The 15,862-nt window shown below is 43.8% G+C and overlaps 1 protein-coding gene across 1 annotated transcript in view; it reads left to right on the top strand.

The window, feature by feature from the left end:
* Positions 1-9,025, top strand: part of SLC1A4 (solute carrier family 1 member 4) — a 28,380-nt gene extending 19,355 nt beyond the window's left edge. The window contains exons 6-8 of the mRNA XM_084512743.1: positions 590-784; positions 2,356-2,490; positions 4,952-9,025. Coding sequence (XP_084368869.1) covers positions 590-784; positions 2,356-2,490; positions 4,952-5,186 — 565 coding nt within the window. The 3' untranslated portion in view covers positions 5,187-9,025. The remainder of the gene's footprint in view (positions 1-589; positions 785-2,355; positions 2,491-4,951) is intronic.
* The last annotated feature ends 6,837 nt before the right edge of the window (positions 9,026-15,862 follow it).

Here is a 15,862-nt window from a genome sequence, read left to right as displayed (position 1 = left end):
GAACAGCTTTTATTTGTCATAACCAACGTTTGCCAATTTATTGAGCATGTCATTTACATTTTTCCCAAGGGGCAAGCTCCTGATCAAAGATCATAACTAAATAAAACCACTTCGGGTCATCTCCAAAAGGAGTAGATGCATGACTGTCACAGGAGCTCAGTTAAACACAAAGTAGGAGAGAGTTTATGAATGAAACCTTACAGTTTACAATGCAAGAAGTAAGTCCAGCAGTGTTTTTTGATGTGTCGGTTCATCTGAGAAAGTAATAGTGCAGCAGGTTTTGAGCCCTTATCATTCCACTGCACTATTACGCCTCATACTGAGTCAGGTCATGAGTTCTTGCGTCTTGGAGGTTGAGTCCTTACCAGCTATTTCTGGATGGAAGCAGATTATTAAATATTGTAGCTCAAGACCAACAAGGAGGGACATTGCTGTCATGACAGAGAGGGACTACAAAAATGGCACCATCTTCTTGACAGTCTGTTCTGCAGCGTGTTAGAAACATGACAGTCATGAGACAGTGACTTCCCATTCAGTGCACCCTGATGCTTTGTGTTTGATTTTTTTTTTCCCTTTTCTATGTTTCTAGCTCAGCCACTCTCCCGTCAATGATTAAGTGTATCGAGGAAAACAATGGAGTCGACCACAGGATCAGCAGGTTTATCCTTCCTATCGGTGCAACTGTGAACATGGATGGAGCTGCTATTTTTCAGTGCATGGCAGCCGTGTTCATTGCTCAGCTGAACAATGTTGATCTCAACGCTGGGCAAATCTTCACTATTCTGTAAGTTGCTTGCTATTGTAACCACATCCTTCTGGCCCCCAGACACATTAAAGCCTGTGGTCTCCCTGTTAATAGCTAGCAGTTTGCATTCCACATCTCTGACTTCAAGCTAGCAAACTGCTATGAAACATAATTATAGGGTCATTAAAGAACAGAATCTTTCAAGCTTTAGAAGATTGGCTAGAATCTCTATTTAATAAAAGGTGGGACCTGGGAGGAGTAACTGAATTATGAAACAGACTTTGAGCTGTTTAAAGCTGTTCCTCGCATCAAATTTGTCTCCTTCTTTAAGGATCAACTCTAACTCCATTTGCTGTTAAGCTGAATAACTGTGGCATGCTGCTCTAAGCAGAAAGCTACCCCATATTTACCCTCTGAATATCCTAGAAAATCCTCCAGCCAGCTTCTCAGTTCCTTTCGTATCAATTTCATACTGAAGATTCTGTTCTTGTTTACTTCTGCCCTTCGTAACATCACATCACTGGTTTCCCAGGTCAGATAATAATCATCCCCCTCCTGATACGCTTTTCCTCATTATCTACTCCGCCACCTCAGTCCTGCCTCCTTGTCTGGGACTCTCTCCTCTCCATGCCTAGAACAGCCTCCCAGGTCCCATATCCTGTGAAGTGTCGTTCTCTTCAATTCCCTCCCCCAAATCCCTGAAGTGAGTATCCTAGGAGCTCTAGCCCCTCACTGTGCCAAGAATCCGTAAGCTGTATCCACCAGATACCTCTTAGGACCTTGCGTTTTTTACCCTTCCTGGCCAGGTTTTATTTCCTTCCTTACTGCATTTCTCAGTATATTGTTTGTCTATTTAAGGCAGGGCTGGGGCATTATTTTCTTTGCAGATGGCAAAATTAGCCTTTCAGGTGTTAACACAGGCCTGAGGACTACGCAATAATAGCCCAAGGAAAATACAGCTGTAGACATCTGCAAACAAAAAGGTGCAGGATTCATGTCCACTAGCACATGCACTGCTTTCAGGTCTGTTTGGATGCAAGCAAAACACAGAGCAGGGATAGTGCCATTAGCATGTGTTTATGAACAGCATACTCGGACTTTTGAGATGAAGTCTTAAAGCACTTTAATCCTACACAGCACTCAGGCTGGGTTTTGAAGTCTTGGTCAGAGCTAATTAGCTTCGGCATTGCCCTACCTCGGCGGTGCTGCTCCCTGTTGTGGAGCAAGCTTCCTCCGTACCCTTTTCAGTGCATGGCACAGTTTACCTTTTTGCATTTTGGACCAGAAGATAAAATGTATTTGGTATCTTTGAACCAATACATGACTTGGAAATGGATGTAATAATAAGGCAGTGGGAAATAGCTCAAGTTTTGTTTTTCCCCCAAAAAAAGGCAATGATAGTGTTAAAAACAGAACCATTACCTTGGTAGCTGCTGCAGATGCCTGCTGAGCAACTGTACTCTATCCCCATTACAACGCATCAACAAGCAGGAAGGGGTTTGCCTGGGAAGCAAACGATCTGTGTGTCCTTGCTGTAGACTTTGTTTACAATTGCTGCAGCGGGGAAATGTGTGCTGTAATGCTAACCAGAAACACCAATTGGTTTGCAGCGTGACAGCAACTGCGTCCAGCGTGGGTGCAGCCGGGGTCCCAGCCGGAGGAGTCCTCACCATCGCTATTATCTTGGAGGCCATTGGACTTCCGACCAACGATCTGTCTTTGATATTAGCAGTGGACTGGATTGTGTAAGTACTTCAGGCCACATGTGTGTGCTGTTGCATGACACGTAGCGTTTTCAGCTGGAAATACAGCTCAGGGTAGTCGAAGTAGCGCAGTATAAAATAAAACTCGACAAGATGTGGCTGTCTACAGGACAGGGAACTCATGACAGGTGATGAAGAATGATGGAAAAGGCAGTCCCTTCTCAGTTAGAGCAGTTAGAATGCTACAATCCCTCTTCTGCTTTTTTACTGAGCCCTTAATGAAATATATTTCGTCCTGGTTTCAGTTCCCCCAAGAAGAATTGTTAAAAGTTTGTTCAAGCAGGTATTGACACTGCTGGGAATTAGTTGGACACTGGAAGGGGAGGAGGAAAAAGGAAATTGAATCTGAACAGTGGTGGAAAGCTTTGTCAGCCATATGTGTGCAGCAGTCTTCATCAGAAGCTGTTGCCAGCTATTGTTTGAACTATAAAAGGAAGACTGATCAAAACACCAACACAGGCATCACAGAGAGCTGCCGTCCGTTGGCAGGGCAGGCACACAGAGGCCTTGCAGCATTCATCACAAATGTGGGCAGTGTCACAGCTGGAACATGCTGCTGGGAATCACAAGTTTACCACACGGTATTATCACCCTTCCCTTCCATCTTCTGTGAAAGACCTAAGAGGTCAGACCTTTGCTCAGCTCCTTCTCTCCTTTCCAAGAGCTGTTTCCCTCCTTGAAATATGAGAGATGATCTCCTTGCCCAGCTCTGTTGGGAAGAGCTTATCTCACCACTCATGTAGTTATGTCCTCATTAAAGCCTTAATTTATCTTTTGTCCCACCTAAATTAGATTAAGCCTAGAAAATTTGCTTTAAGTACAGGGGACCCAGCCATGAGCCACATGATAAAAGTAAATGCCACATGCAGATGTTTTCTTATTGCTTAAATGAGCTCTTGGAAAAGGGTTTCCCTGCTTTTCTTCTCAAACAAGCCTGTCTGTCTGCAGTCATTAGAAGTACTAGAAAATCAGGAGTTCTTAGAATACTAGAAAAAATCAAACTGCAAGGGTTTCTCTGAGCACCTAGGATTTACAGCGTGCCTGCACTTTAAATACTAGTGCAATAAGCTCAACGTGATAATTTAAAAGCATAAACTGCTCTCAAGCCAGCTGGTTGAAGTCGGGTCATGCTGAACCACTGGCCAGTAAAGGTAAAGCAATCTGGATCCCACTGGGATTTTTTCCACTTGACAGGTTTGGGGGCACTTCTTGGTTTAGATGTACATAGTCTTTCCCCACTGCAGTTTGGAAACAGCACCCTCTCTATACAGATGGCCTGCTTCCACAGAAGATGTGGAAATTTGGATGTCTGAGGACAGTCTTGAGTTGCCACGGCTGAGGAAGAAGGCAGCTGTATTGCCTCCTTCCTTTCACACACCAACACACATCTATGGAGCTCGATCTTGCTCCAGCATTTTTGTTAGGGCTACTGAACTCCTTCTTGCTGTGACCACCTGGGGACCAGCCACCTCCAAAGGACAGGAGAGGCAGGCAAAGCACTGGCTGGCCCTTCGTGTCTCATCTCCCGAGGGATTACAGTGGTAGCTGTGCTTTCCACAAGCTGTACTCGGAACTGCCTGGAGGCACGAGCATAAAACTTGCTGTTCCTTTCTCACTGGGCTACCCTTAGCCTGTGTCACGCTGGCTGCTTTTGTTTCAAAATACGTAGTATCCCTCTGTGGTCAACACTGTTGTTCCAGCTGAGGAATTCAGCCTTGTGGTAAGAAAAGCAGGGAGGAGGGACGGAAGAGCCCTGGATCTCGTTTTAATGCCAGCTGTTTAATTACCAAAGAAGACCATAGTTACAAGTTAAGCACATGCTGAAGTAATGCTGCAGAATTACTAATGGAAATCTCAAAAGGCACTGGAGAAATTGGTTTTTTTTTGAGTCATAAACATCTTCTGTTTGACCCCGAGACACAGTGGTTTTGTGCTGTAGGACTGAAGATTAGGACAGGTGCTGCTAGCAAGAAACCTAGAGAACCAAGTCATTCTGCCTGCCTTTGGAAGGACACCTTATGTACATGTTTGGGCTAAGATGTCTTTCTATGGTTAAAAACAAAGTTGGGTGCTCTGAATCACTTTCTGAATAAGCCTAAATCAAGTTCCTGCTCTGAACTTGCACTGGAAACCTGCTGGCCCGGGGAAGGGCGGAAAAAGAAAGACGCCTGAGAAACAGCAGTAGCACTGCTGCAACCTGCTGAGAGACCAGAACTAGTTGACAGTAACAGTTGGGCCTGCCTTGAACCCTCTCCTGTGCACGTTTTTAGTTGTGAAATGCTGATAATATTTCTGTGGAAAATACCTACAGTAACAACATCTCCCATCTCTATCTCCTTTAATGTCAGTGGATCTGGGGAGATGAATTTGGCTCTCCTTACGGTGTTGTAACTCTTAAACTAAAAGGCCACTGCTTTGTTTTCTTGTTTTTAATCTTAACCAGGGACCGAACCACCACAGTTGTGAACGTAGAAGGGGATGCCCTAGGAGCAGGTATCCTCAATTACCTGAATGAAAAAGACAAGAAAGAAAAAGAGCAGGAGCTAAAAGAAGTCAGCGTAGAAGCAGTTGCTAACAGCAAGTCTGAAGAGGAGACGTCGCCTTTGGTAACCCACAAAAACCAAGTCTCCAACGCAACCAGTACAGCAGACCCTGAATCCAAGGAATCAGTATTGTGAACTAGAGGCCGTTTGTTAACACGTGTCCTAGAAGTGGACCGGGGACTTGTTAACGCACCTAGACGTTTGCAGTGCTAACAAGGGCTGGGTGGCTCTTGAAAGTTTTCAGTTCCAGTCTGTTTTGAAATTTGCTGACCACGGGAAGGGGAGGGAGGTGGGTTGGGGAGAGAAGGGGCAACGAGAAAGAACGCTGGCTTTATAATAGTGTTCTGATAATTCCCACGTGTACATGTATATATGTGTTGCATGGACACACACATATACATGTAGGGGAAAGCAATGCCATTTGAGACCTGTTTTTACAAGAGATCTGTTAGTAAAGGCCCTAATGAGTTGGAGGTGGGGAATTAGGCAAATCCCAATAAGTGCTTATTGTAGGGAGAAATTAGTAAGCTTATTGTGCTGCTGTTCAAATGGAGATGCAGTTTAGAAACTCCAGAGTGGGTGAGAATGTTGCTTTAATTTAGTTTCTTGCCTGGAAGCACTTACTGTCAATTACACACGGAATATGAAGCAACATTTTTCTCCCACTCCGCTTCCTCTCCTGTTCTCCAGTCACTTGAAAATGTCAAATAGAACCTGGAAAGTAGCTTTTTTTTTTTTTTTTTTTTTTAAAGTGTCATATCTGAATTAATCACAAGGGTCCAAACCTTGTTCCATTCCCCCCCTGCATTGCAGCTCATAGCAGCTTTCTTGCCTTTTGGTGAGTAATTCCCACATTTTGGAACCAAACGAAGGATATCTTAGAGCAGATCAGGAACTGGTTTTCTCCCCCCCTCTTAGCAAGCTGTTGAGAAAAAAGTCCAGAGGAAGCACAAATTTTGTTAAAGTAATCCCTCTGGGGCTTGAAAAATGTGGAGTCCATTCCAGCATAAATATGTCTAAAAGAGGCTTGCCTGTGACATCAAGAAAGCGAGAAGTCAGTTCCCTTCATGAAAACACACATGCACCTTTGCTAGCACTCCACGTCCTGCTCATGTTTGTTTAATGGGTCAGTCCAAACAAATTAAGCCATATCCCTTTTCCGGCAAAATTGAACAGGGGAGAAAAAAATCTGAACACATGTGGGAACTGACGACAGGCAGGTCTGATTGTTGGCTTGAAAGGGGAAGAAAGGAGGTGAGTTTCTAACCTCAGTGATCTCTGGAGCAGTTGCATACCTGATCCTGCCAGGAATTTGGTCCTGTTACAAATGTTCAGTGATCTTTGAGCATTAGGACAGTTGTATACCTGATCCTGCTAGGAGTTCGGTCCTGCTACAAATGTACTTCCAGCAGCAGCTTACATTTACTTCTGGGTGGTGCTGGGCTGGGGTAATGCTTAATGGCAGATGGTAAACTTTGCTTGAAGCTGATCCAGACGCTTCTGGATTCTGACTCCACCTTTTTTCCTTTACCACAAACTTCCTGATTTTGCACCCCAAACCTGATCAAAGTCCGGCAAACATTGCAAAGGTCCTGTTGATTTCTCTTGGCATTTTGGACAGCAAGTAGTTACAAAATGATGGCTGTGCATACGCCAAGATTTGCCTGGACTTGTGACACTTTCCTTTGGCTGCTTTAGCGAGATGAGTGCATGTGGTCAGTCCTCCACACTGTTAACTCAGTAATATATATTTACACTTAGCTTTGATGTACAATAATGATAAGTCTCCCCTTTTCTTTCTCCTCTCTTGCTTCAGAGGAAGCTATCTTGGAAAGATACCCAGTTGCTGATGTTTATGTTCACGGCACTAGGAAGAGGCAGCTCCAATTTTAGAGCAGCAGCAGCCTTCATTTGCAAAGCACCTTTCCTGGTAAAGGGAAATGAATGAATTTTGCAAAAAGACGCTCAGAATGAGATGTGGCCACCTCTGAGGGACAACACAGTGAGTGCGTCACGACTGGCTGTTTAACCGTGTGCTGCAGCACTATGCAAACAAAGTAAGAAAGGATTAGTCAGCCCACTGTGAAACTACAGGTGAAGTTTCTTTTTAACCAGCTTATTTATAGCCATGTCCGCAAAATCTGATCAATCCTTGGCTCAATTTAAAAATGGAAGAAGACAAACACAATTCTCTAGGGACATCCTTTGGCCAATATTTATTATTTCATTTTCAGCAGATCAAGACCTGCTGAAACTTTGCATTTCCTCCCATTAGAATCATCCAAACTCCTTTTAACTCAGGAAACTAAAAGCATGCTTTGTAGCTGACAATGAAAGTCAACAAATAAGAAATGTTTTGAAAAAATGTTTGAGGTTTGAAAAAATGGTTGTCTGTTACACTCCACCCCCCCCCCCCTTTTTTAACAAGTCTAAATGTTTCATGGAAAAATGTGAATGCACCAGAACTGCAAATATTTTGATTCTGAAACAGTATATGGATGCTTCAGGAGAACTGGAAATCAAAACTGTTCCCTGCGGGCTGGGTTCTGTAGATGCATTTCTGTCTCCCATCAGACATTTAGCTCCTTTGATGCTCTCCCTCACCATGACATGTTCAGCTCAGCTGAAGACATGAGACCAGGCAGCACCCAAACAGTAAGTCCTGTGAAGCGTCACGGCAACATTTGAGAATAGGAAGTTGCTCAGTTTTGATTTTTCACCCCAGAGCTAATGTTGCCAACAGATGAAGGTACTTTAGGGGTGAGTGAAGGCTGGGCTTCCTCACAGACAACACCTAGCCACTGCTTTACTGATTTTCCTTCCCTGTGGTGCTGCTTGATTGTACCCTGTTCCTCTAAGCAGTGTGATGTAGGCTGTGGGGCATTCTTTCTGGCAGTAGATCCCAGAAAATGGTTAAATTAATGCCAATTATCTCAGAGTTGTCTTAATCTTTTCCACTAGCAATGCACAAGCTAAGTGTGTTTGCTGAAGAATGCCTCTCTGAGTCCCCATTAACAGATTGCCATGTTTTGCATCAAGGCGAATGTCTAGTCCTGTGTAAAGCTTGTTAGAGCAGTCAGCTTTATGAGGCCAAATCATTCCTATAGCTGGAATTTAACAAAGGAAATACTCCTCCTCCTGGAAGCAGGTGCCATAGGGTTTATATGAACCATTGAGTATTTAGGACCCGTCTTTTATCTTGCCAGAAATTTGTAATCTTGCAGAAGTCCTACTTTAGATTTAGAAAGCTGCCAGTTCTTTTGTTGTTCGCACACAGCAAGAGGGATCCCAGAGTTTTCTGTGGAAGCGTGAATGCTGGGTAATGACTGCTTTTCCAAATATCTTCTTGGTCTTTTTTGTTATTATCCGTGTCAGAAATTATATTTCTTATTTTTCTGTGATGTTACCATTCCTTGTGATGGCCCTGTCATATCTCCTAGGGCTCTCTGCTTGGCTTCAGATTATTTTTTCCTAAGGTACAAATGCAAAAGATCTGTTATTGCACTCTCTTGGACTGTAAAAAAAAAAATAATTGACACATTCCAACAGCTGCCCTTGTAACAGTGTGAGTCCTGACTGAGATGGAAGACTTCACCACTTGCTTTAAGTGGTCAGGGTCTTCAGGTAAGGTCTCTGGGAGAAAAATGGAAGGGCTGTTGGAGGACGTGCATTTTTCTGTGCTCTTTAGATGCAGTCCTCGACCCGCAACACTAAGCCATGAGCTTCCTACTTCAGGTCCCCATGCGGCCTCATACCACGAGGCTGTGAGCTGGCTAAGAAGGTGCTCAGCAGCAGTGCAGGTGCAGCTGGTGGCACCTGCTCTGCTCTTACCCAGGCACTCCACAAATCTGTCCCAAGTATGGTACTTCAGTGTCTTTTGAGCGGATGTATGAATTCTCCCAACTTGACTGTAAAAGTGAATCCCTTAGTGAGTTGCTTTTTATTTCAAAAGGAAATAAATTCCATCTAGATAATGCTGGTTTTCTTGCTTGGTTTTAGTCTTTTGGAAAGTACAAATCCTTCTCATCCCTTCTGGTGTTTTCTTTAAGGTATTCACAACTGGGAGCTGCCATTGCCTTTCCTGCCACAAGTTGTTTTCATTTCATTTTTAGGTTTCTGATGGGTTTGTGTCTTGGGTCCAACAGTGAATTCCTACTGGTATTTTTCCTTTTTAAGAGCTGTTTCTCAAGGGGAGCTCTGGTCACATCCTTTCAATTCAAGAGGAGTACTGGAGGCATCTCCTTGTATATACGTCATTTATTACCATGATGGAGGCTTTCATGCTGCGTTGGTGAAATGGGGCTGTAAAATAATAATAAATTCTAGTATTACTGGTCAGAAAAGGGAAGATGCACATACATAGCAGCCCTGTGATCAGAAAAGCCTCTTCAACTTAGGAAAGCAGGCTGATAAATGGCTGATGCCCAACCCTCTAGTGCCATGATTGGTTTTTAGGAGAAAAATACAGGAATATGGAAGAGAAGTCTTTGCAAGTCTTTGGCATACCCAATGCTTTTTTCACTCTGGCCCTGTTCTTTCCCTTTTACCTTCGCTTTTTCAGTAAAGTGCCTTTGACTGGCTTGGACCGTCTTTTGTTTCTTTGGGACAGAATTTCCACTCCATGCTTTATCAGTCACTGCTTCATCTCACTTCATTTTCTGAAATGCCCTAAGCTTTTCTGTGTGTGATGGGTGTTGTTTTCAGCTGGTCCTTGGGAACGTCTTTTGCATTCTGCCTTGCTCCTGCCCTTACCTCAGCAAGGATTTGTGAGGCTTAGTTACTCTTTAAGAGTTGCTCAGAGTGCTGAGCAGCATCTGTCTTACCCTGGGAAAGGTTCTGTGCTATGATACGGCTGCCTGACAAGCAGTAGTGAGCATTGAAGGGTGCCAGCACTTGGCTGCTGTTAGAATATTTTCAGTAAACACCCATTATCACCAGGAATTGAGCTTTAGCTGAGTCCCTGCTAGCATGTTGGTAGTTGCACTGCAAGATTCAGTAATTCCAAAGGGCAGTGCCAGAGTTAAACATGATCCAGTGCTGACCATTCTTAGATTACTTCTCTTGTGTGTGCTTTAATATTTTACAGTAGAAAAAATGAAAGCTGAGACTATTCATTGTTGAAAGGAGAGCTTCCTCTTTCAGCTCTGCATATGTTGGAGGTTGCCTCCTTGTGGGCTTGCCTAAGGTACAAAGCCACTGCTTCTTTCTGCACAGATCTGTAGTGTTAGTCAACACTTTGGGCTGAATCTTCACTCCCATCTTCTGCTAGCACCACACATTTTTTCGGTCCCTAGAAAACGTCCTTCTGGTGGAAGTCATTTTTTTCCCTGACCCTTCCACAGGTCATGAGCAATGTGCTTGAGGTAGGAAGTCAAGGGGTCAAAAGACAAGCTCTCGCCAAAGAAAAATGTCACATTTTCAGGAATTTTAACTGGGCCATGGCAGCTTACAGTCACTTCCAGACGTGCTTGTAATGACTGATCCTGTGACTGATGGAACAGCACAGAATTAGGCAGGTCACACAAATTCTCTGCCTGTGCTTCCTTTTCTGTAAATTAGCTTTACAGATACTTACCAGTCTCTCACAGGCAATTATGTGGTGGATAGTGTAAAGCACTCTTAAGATACAGAGCACTAAATCTTGGATAATAATAAATTTATCCAAAATCAGAAAGGAATCAAATAATTAAAGTATGCATCATGAAGTCAGAGTTGCATTGTGCTAAAATGTGAATGACTGCCTGACAGGAGATCCATTTGCTGGGCTAACTCATGGGAAGAGTGGGAGCTGGAGTCAGATCAAGTTGCTCTGCTTTGTCTTCCTTCTTCCATCTCCATCTGGGATGCCACGAAAGCCCACGTTTAGGTAAAACAACAGGCCTCTCCATGGATTCAACACCTAAATTAAGAGCCTTGTCAACTTAGTTTTTATCTAGCTTCAATGGAAGAGCTTTTCATCTAACGAGACAAGTCATCTCGGTGGCAGTATGGGAGAAAAGGTGGAGAAAAAGAAGATCTTGAGGATTGGAGGCAGAGCATCACAAAGGATAGGGCAGTTAAAAGTTCAAAGAAGCTATGGCACTGAAGGAAGCATCTTTTCCTTGGCAGTTTGATATGGTTGGCAACAGAAAGACTGCAGGCGTTTGTTCAGCATGTATTAGAGACGATGCACATCCCTGCCCCCTGACTGGCAAGGCTTTGCAAGGGGAGGCAGAGGCTGAGTGCTGATATTTCTGAAGCACACTGTCACTGAGCAACAGCTAAGCATACAGCAGAGCAGCGTGGGGCTCTGATAAGCTGCTCCTGGCTGCTCGCCGTGACCACAGAGAAATGACAGTACAGCTCTGGATCAGGGATTGACCCACATTCCTCCTCGCACAGTAGCTGAGACAAATTCTCTTCAGATAAATGCATGGTAGCCATTATTCTCTGAGGACAAAGACGAGCTTGTTGTTATCTACATGAGCGTATTGATGAAAGCCGTGTTCACTTGCTGCTCCTGTTTCAGGGAGGAAGGAAATGGTTAGGGCAAATGGTCTTAAACTTTTTCTAAACATTAGGCAATGCATCGAGACAGTTGCCCCTGAATACTTGCACAAAAAGTGATCAAGAGCTTTATAGGACTCCCATAGCTTTCTCTCTTTGCATCTGAAGCACCATCTTAGCAAGTTAATTTCACAGCTCCAGCAGTGAGTATGCGCAGAAAAAAGGAAAAGGATGATTTCTTGAATCACGTGAAGAATCATCAGGTGGGCTAGGAGCAGACCTCGAATCCCGAAGGGCTGTTGGTAGCTAACAAACTTCACCCCCCTAAAGAAGTTAACATCTGAGGGTTTATAAATACATTTGAGTATTGATATCATGATCACTCATCTTTTAGGGAGGATGAAAGACAAGAAATGTAGAAGTACAGGTAGAAGTACTGTGATTCTGTGATTCTGTGAAGTAGGAGGGTTATCTTCTCTCTAGGGTGGATTCTTTAATATAGAAAGGAAAATCTTTTTCAAGAGTTCACAGCATGGTCCTTAAGGGCCTGATTCTATCTCAGTGTCAGCAGACATATCATCCTCATCACCTGTGAAATCTCATTTGGATTTAACCACTGATCTTAGCAGCAGCAGGAGGTGATGGCTCTGAACATTTCAGCAGGCCAGCTGCTCTGACTCAGCGTCCCACCCGAGAGACTTTTATACTTGTATTCGCCAAGGCTGCAAGTTCCCACAAGGCCACAGATGCTGTTTGCAAGGCAAGCAGGCATACCAACAAGAACCAGCACGAGGAAATGAATTTTGAGCCAACCCTGTTGTAATGCAAAGTTAACGGTGTGGTTTAAAGCCACAGAGACCGAGAAATTCAGTATTAGATGTTCCTTAAGGTGGCTTTCACTTGGTCCTTCTGATAACACTGAGAAAAACAATCAGCTTCTTTGCAGACATGTATTTAGTAACCGAGGTTAAACTGTGTATGGCGTGTTGGTACAACTTGATTTCTGTTACACATTGCACAAAGAAATTGAGAAGGGAAATCTTTTCTTAAGGAAACTGTTTGCACATGGCCTGAAACCCCTGCTGTACACTCCCATAGAAGAAAAAAAAAAAGTGCTTAACCATAAAAATGCCCCAAGTATTAACTGGTACAGATGGCAGCTTTTTAAGAACCCAAAGGAATGCCACAAAATACACGAGCCAGGGCCTTTGCTAGCGTGCATTAATGTAATTTCATGAGCTTTCAGTGGCCTATGGACTTCTGATGGGGATGATACCTCCCCAGCAGCAAAGGGGTTTGAGTTGGTCCTCTTAAGAAGATGATGTTCTTGAAAGTGCCTGATAAAGGAACATTTTTAATACTTGCTGGCTACGGCTAGAGGCATTTTATGTGCTCACAGTACTCTCATGAATTTGTGCCTCACAGAAGAAAAATGTGTTTTCTAGATGGTCAGTGTTGATGCAGAATCAAGGCTTCCTGATATTCGGATCAGTTTTCCTTCTCCGTGTCCCTCTTGCAGGGTCTGCTGCAGTCTTTAAAATCTGCAGAGACCCCAGCAGGACCAGGCTTCTATAGCACATGGATTAAACTTAAAGATATTCTAGCTCCACGTGAGGTCATAGACAATCTCACATCCTGTTATTGAGGGGACAAAGACAGAGATTCAACTTCAGAGGAGGAGCTGGACCGAAAAAAAACCAAACAACCCTATGTGAAGGCAATACCTTAGTGACATTTTGCACTTAATAACTCAAAAACTTGTGACCAACCTATCCCTTACTGCCTCCTTGGTCTGCCCCACAATGCATGTTCTGTTGACCTTGCTTCCCTGAGCACCAACATAGAGGTAATGTTTGCCATTCCTGAATATTCCAGTCTTTGAAGAATGTAGTCTTATTTAGGCTTAAATCTGTTGCTATCCTGGCTGCACTTCTGTAAGGTCATGCACAAAGCGTGTGCTGTGCAGGATGGAGACTGTGAGTAGCAGTACAAATAACCGTGTGTACCTCTGCTAAGGGGAGATGTGCCTCGTTTTTGGAATTGCTTCTTCTTTGTGGTAAACTGAGACTGACTCACTCACACTTAGGGAGGAGGAAGGTTTGGATTAGCCCTCTAGATTCAGGGACAGCAGGACCACCACTAAGACACGAGGTGTCTCCTTCTGCCGCAGAGGTACGCGATCTGCCTTACTACCCTTAAAGGTGCCTTGTTTGGGTTTTTATTGAAACTATGCACCAAAGGCAAGAGACTCCGTTGTCCCTGCAGACAGGAGGGAGAACAAGATGTCCTGATGTGAGACGAAAGCCTGGTCTGTAAGACAGGGAAAGTGGGTTTCTTTTATCCTCTAAGTTTTCTGTCAGCAGTCCTGCCTCTGATGTGCATATGTATGTGTATGCTTTTATTTCTACATGAACACAAACCGCTCTAATTAGAAGGGAGGATCCTTGTATTTTTATATGCTAAGCCATTTGATTAATTACTTTAATAAAGTGACACACGGATGAACTCTGAAATTCACTGCCATCTGCTCCAGTACAATCCAAATTGACAGATACAAAGGTACCTGCCTTCAGATAAAACCTCGTGCTGAATGCATGTAGAGCAACCACTCCATTGAATGAGTACGTGTGCCATGTGGGTGTGTTGACGCTTGTGAACTTCTCTAACTGTTCCTGTTCTAAAGCAGTGGGTTTGATCCACGTGACTCTGTATCAGCCTTTTTATTATCTACCGAGAACAGATGGATATGCAAAAAGGACCATATTGCTGTGTCTGGGGGGGTGTGACCCTGGGGTAGATATTACAGATGTTTACTGTGTAGGGCTCTCCTCGGTGTTAAAATTCTCCCTGCCTGCCTGGGGAGAAGACAGTCCTGTGGTTCAGGTTGAGATGGTTTGCTGCATTAGAAGGGTGACACAATAGGATGCTCTCTCTTTTTCCCTTCTGTCATGGAAATGTATATTTGTTCTCTCTTTGTGTAGCTTCTCAATCTGAAATAAAAATCACCCCAAATAGAATTCATGTTTTGGTCTTTGTTTGGAGAAGACCTGGCTTTTTAGCTGGATCAACGTTTGCCCTAGGTGGCTAGGCCTTTTACTGGACTGGGATCTCGAGCTCCGTGCTGATACCATAACCCGAGCAAACTCTGATTCCACTGGAAATGCATCTGAATTAAAATCGTGTACCTTGGTGTTTGGGTCCACTTTGCAAGATCATGACCTTCACTGGCATGCCGATGTCACTGGTTAACTGCCTACCTGTCCATTTACCTCCTTCCCCTGCAGCTCGTGGTGACCTGATGCTAGGTAACATTTCTTCAAGCCCTAGGCACAGATACTCAGCTCTAAAGGGTCTTCAGGAGAGCTGAGACTAGTACACAGTTTTTAGAGACGTGCATCATAGTGGGGTACAGGGGCTGACAGACCTGTGGCCTGTTGTGCCAAATGATCAGACATCATTCCCTGGAGGAGTACTGAGGAGTGGGAGAAATCATGTAGCAAATCCTTTGGGATAGATTGGTACGTTTGGGGTAATTTTGCATTTGGTCCCCATACTCAGTCTGATCAGTCTGATGGTTTCAGAACTGAGGCCTGGGTTTGGAAACAAGTGGTTTTGATACAACATTTCCATTAAAAGCTTGTATGTAGGGTAGATTTTATCCTGAGATGCAGAATATCACAAATCCTGATAAGAATCTACTATCTAAGTGTATTTTTGCTAGCTTCAAGCATTAAATTCAGGTCCTGGAACTAAAAAAGAAGGGTGCGAATTCATAAGAATTGCAAGCTCCAGAAGAAAGAAGTGTAATTTGAAGGACCTGTGCGTGTGGGATTTACAAATTGTAATGGTATTGTGTCTTGGTATGTTAATTTTATGAATCTATGAATGTGATGTTTTCCAAAAAGCCTATCTGACCTCAGGGTTGTGTCTTTGTCTTCTTGCTTCCCTGCTGAAACCCTAAGGAGATACCTGGAGGAACGCTGCTTGACCAGCGAGCTGCCAGAGGAGTGCTCTCGCACATTAGTTGCTATCTGTTCAAGTGTCAGCTCTGGATACAGAGATGGCTGCTGCCTGAAACAAGCAGGTTTTCGGACACTTTCTGAGGTAAGTGGTGATTGTCAGAGCTGTAGTGCCTCACCATTTGAAAGCCATGCAGCTTTATGAGACCTGTGGAAAAATGTGGAGTGATTGGTTTGTCTTTAATGAGAACCAAGTCAAGCACTAGGCTGAGTCCCAGCTGACTCAATCCAGACATTTTTAGAGCTTGCCAGGCATTGTTATTAACACTAAACTAAACAGATGAAGTTTTGCATGATATTTTTACC

The sequence above is a fragment of the Aythya ferina genome (genome assembly GCF_964211825.1).
Source record: "Aythya ferina genome assembly, chromosome: 3".
NCBI classification, from domain to species: domain Eukaryota; kingdom Metazoa; phylum Chordata; class Aves; order Anseriformes; family Anatidae; genus Aythya; species Aythya ferina.
This window is presented reverse-complemented; position numbering and strand designations above follow the sequence as displayed.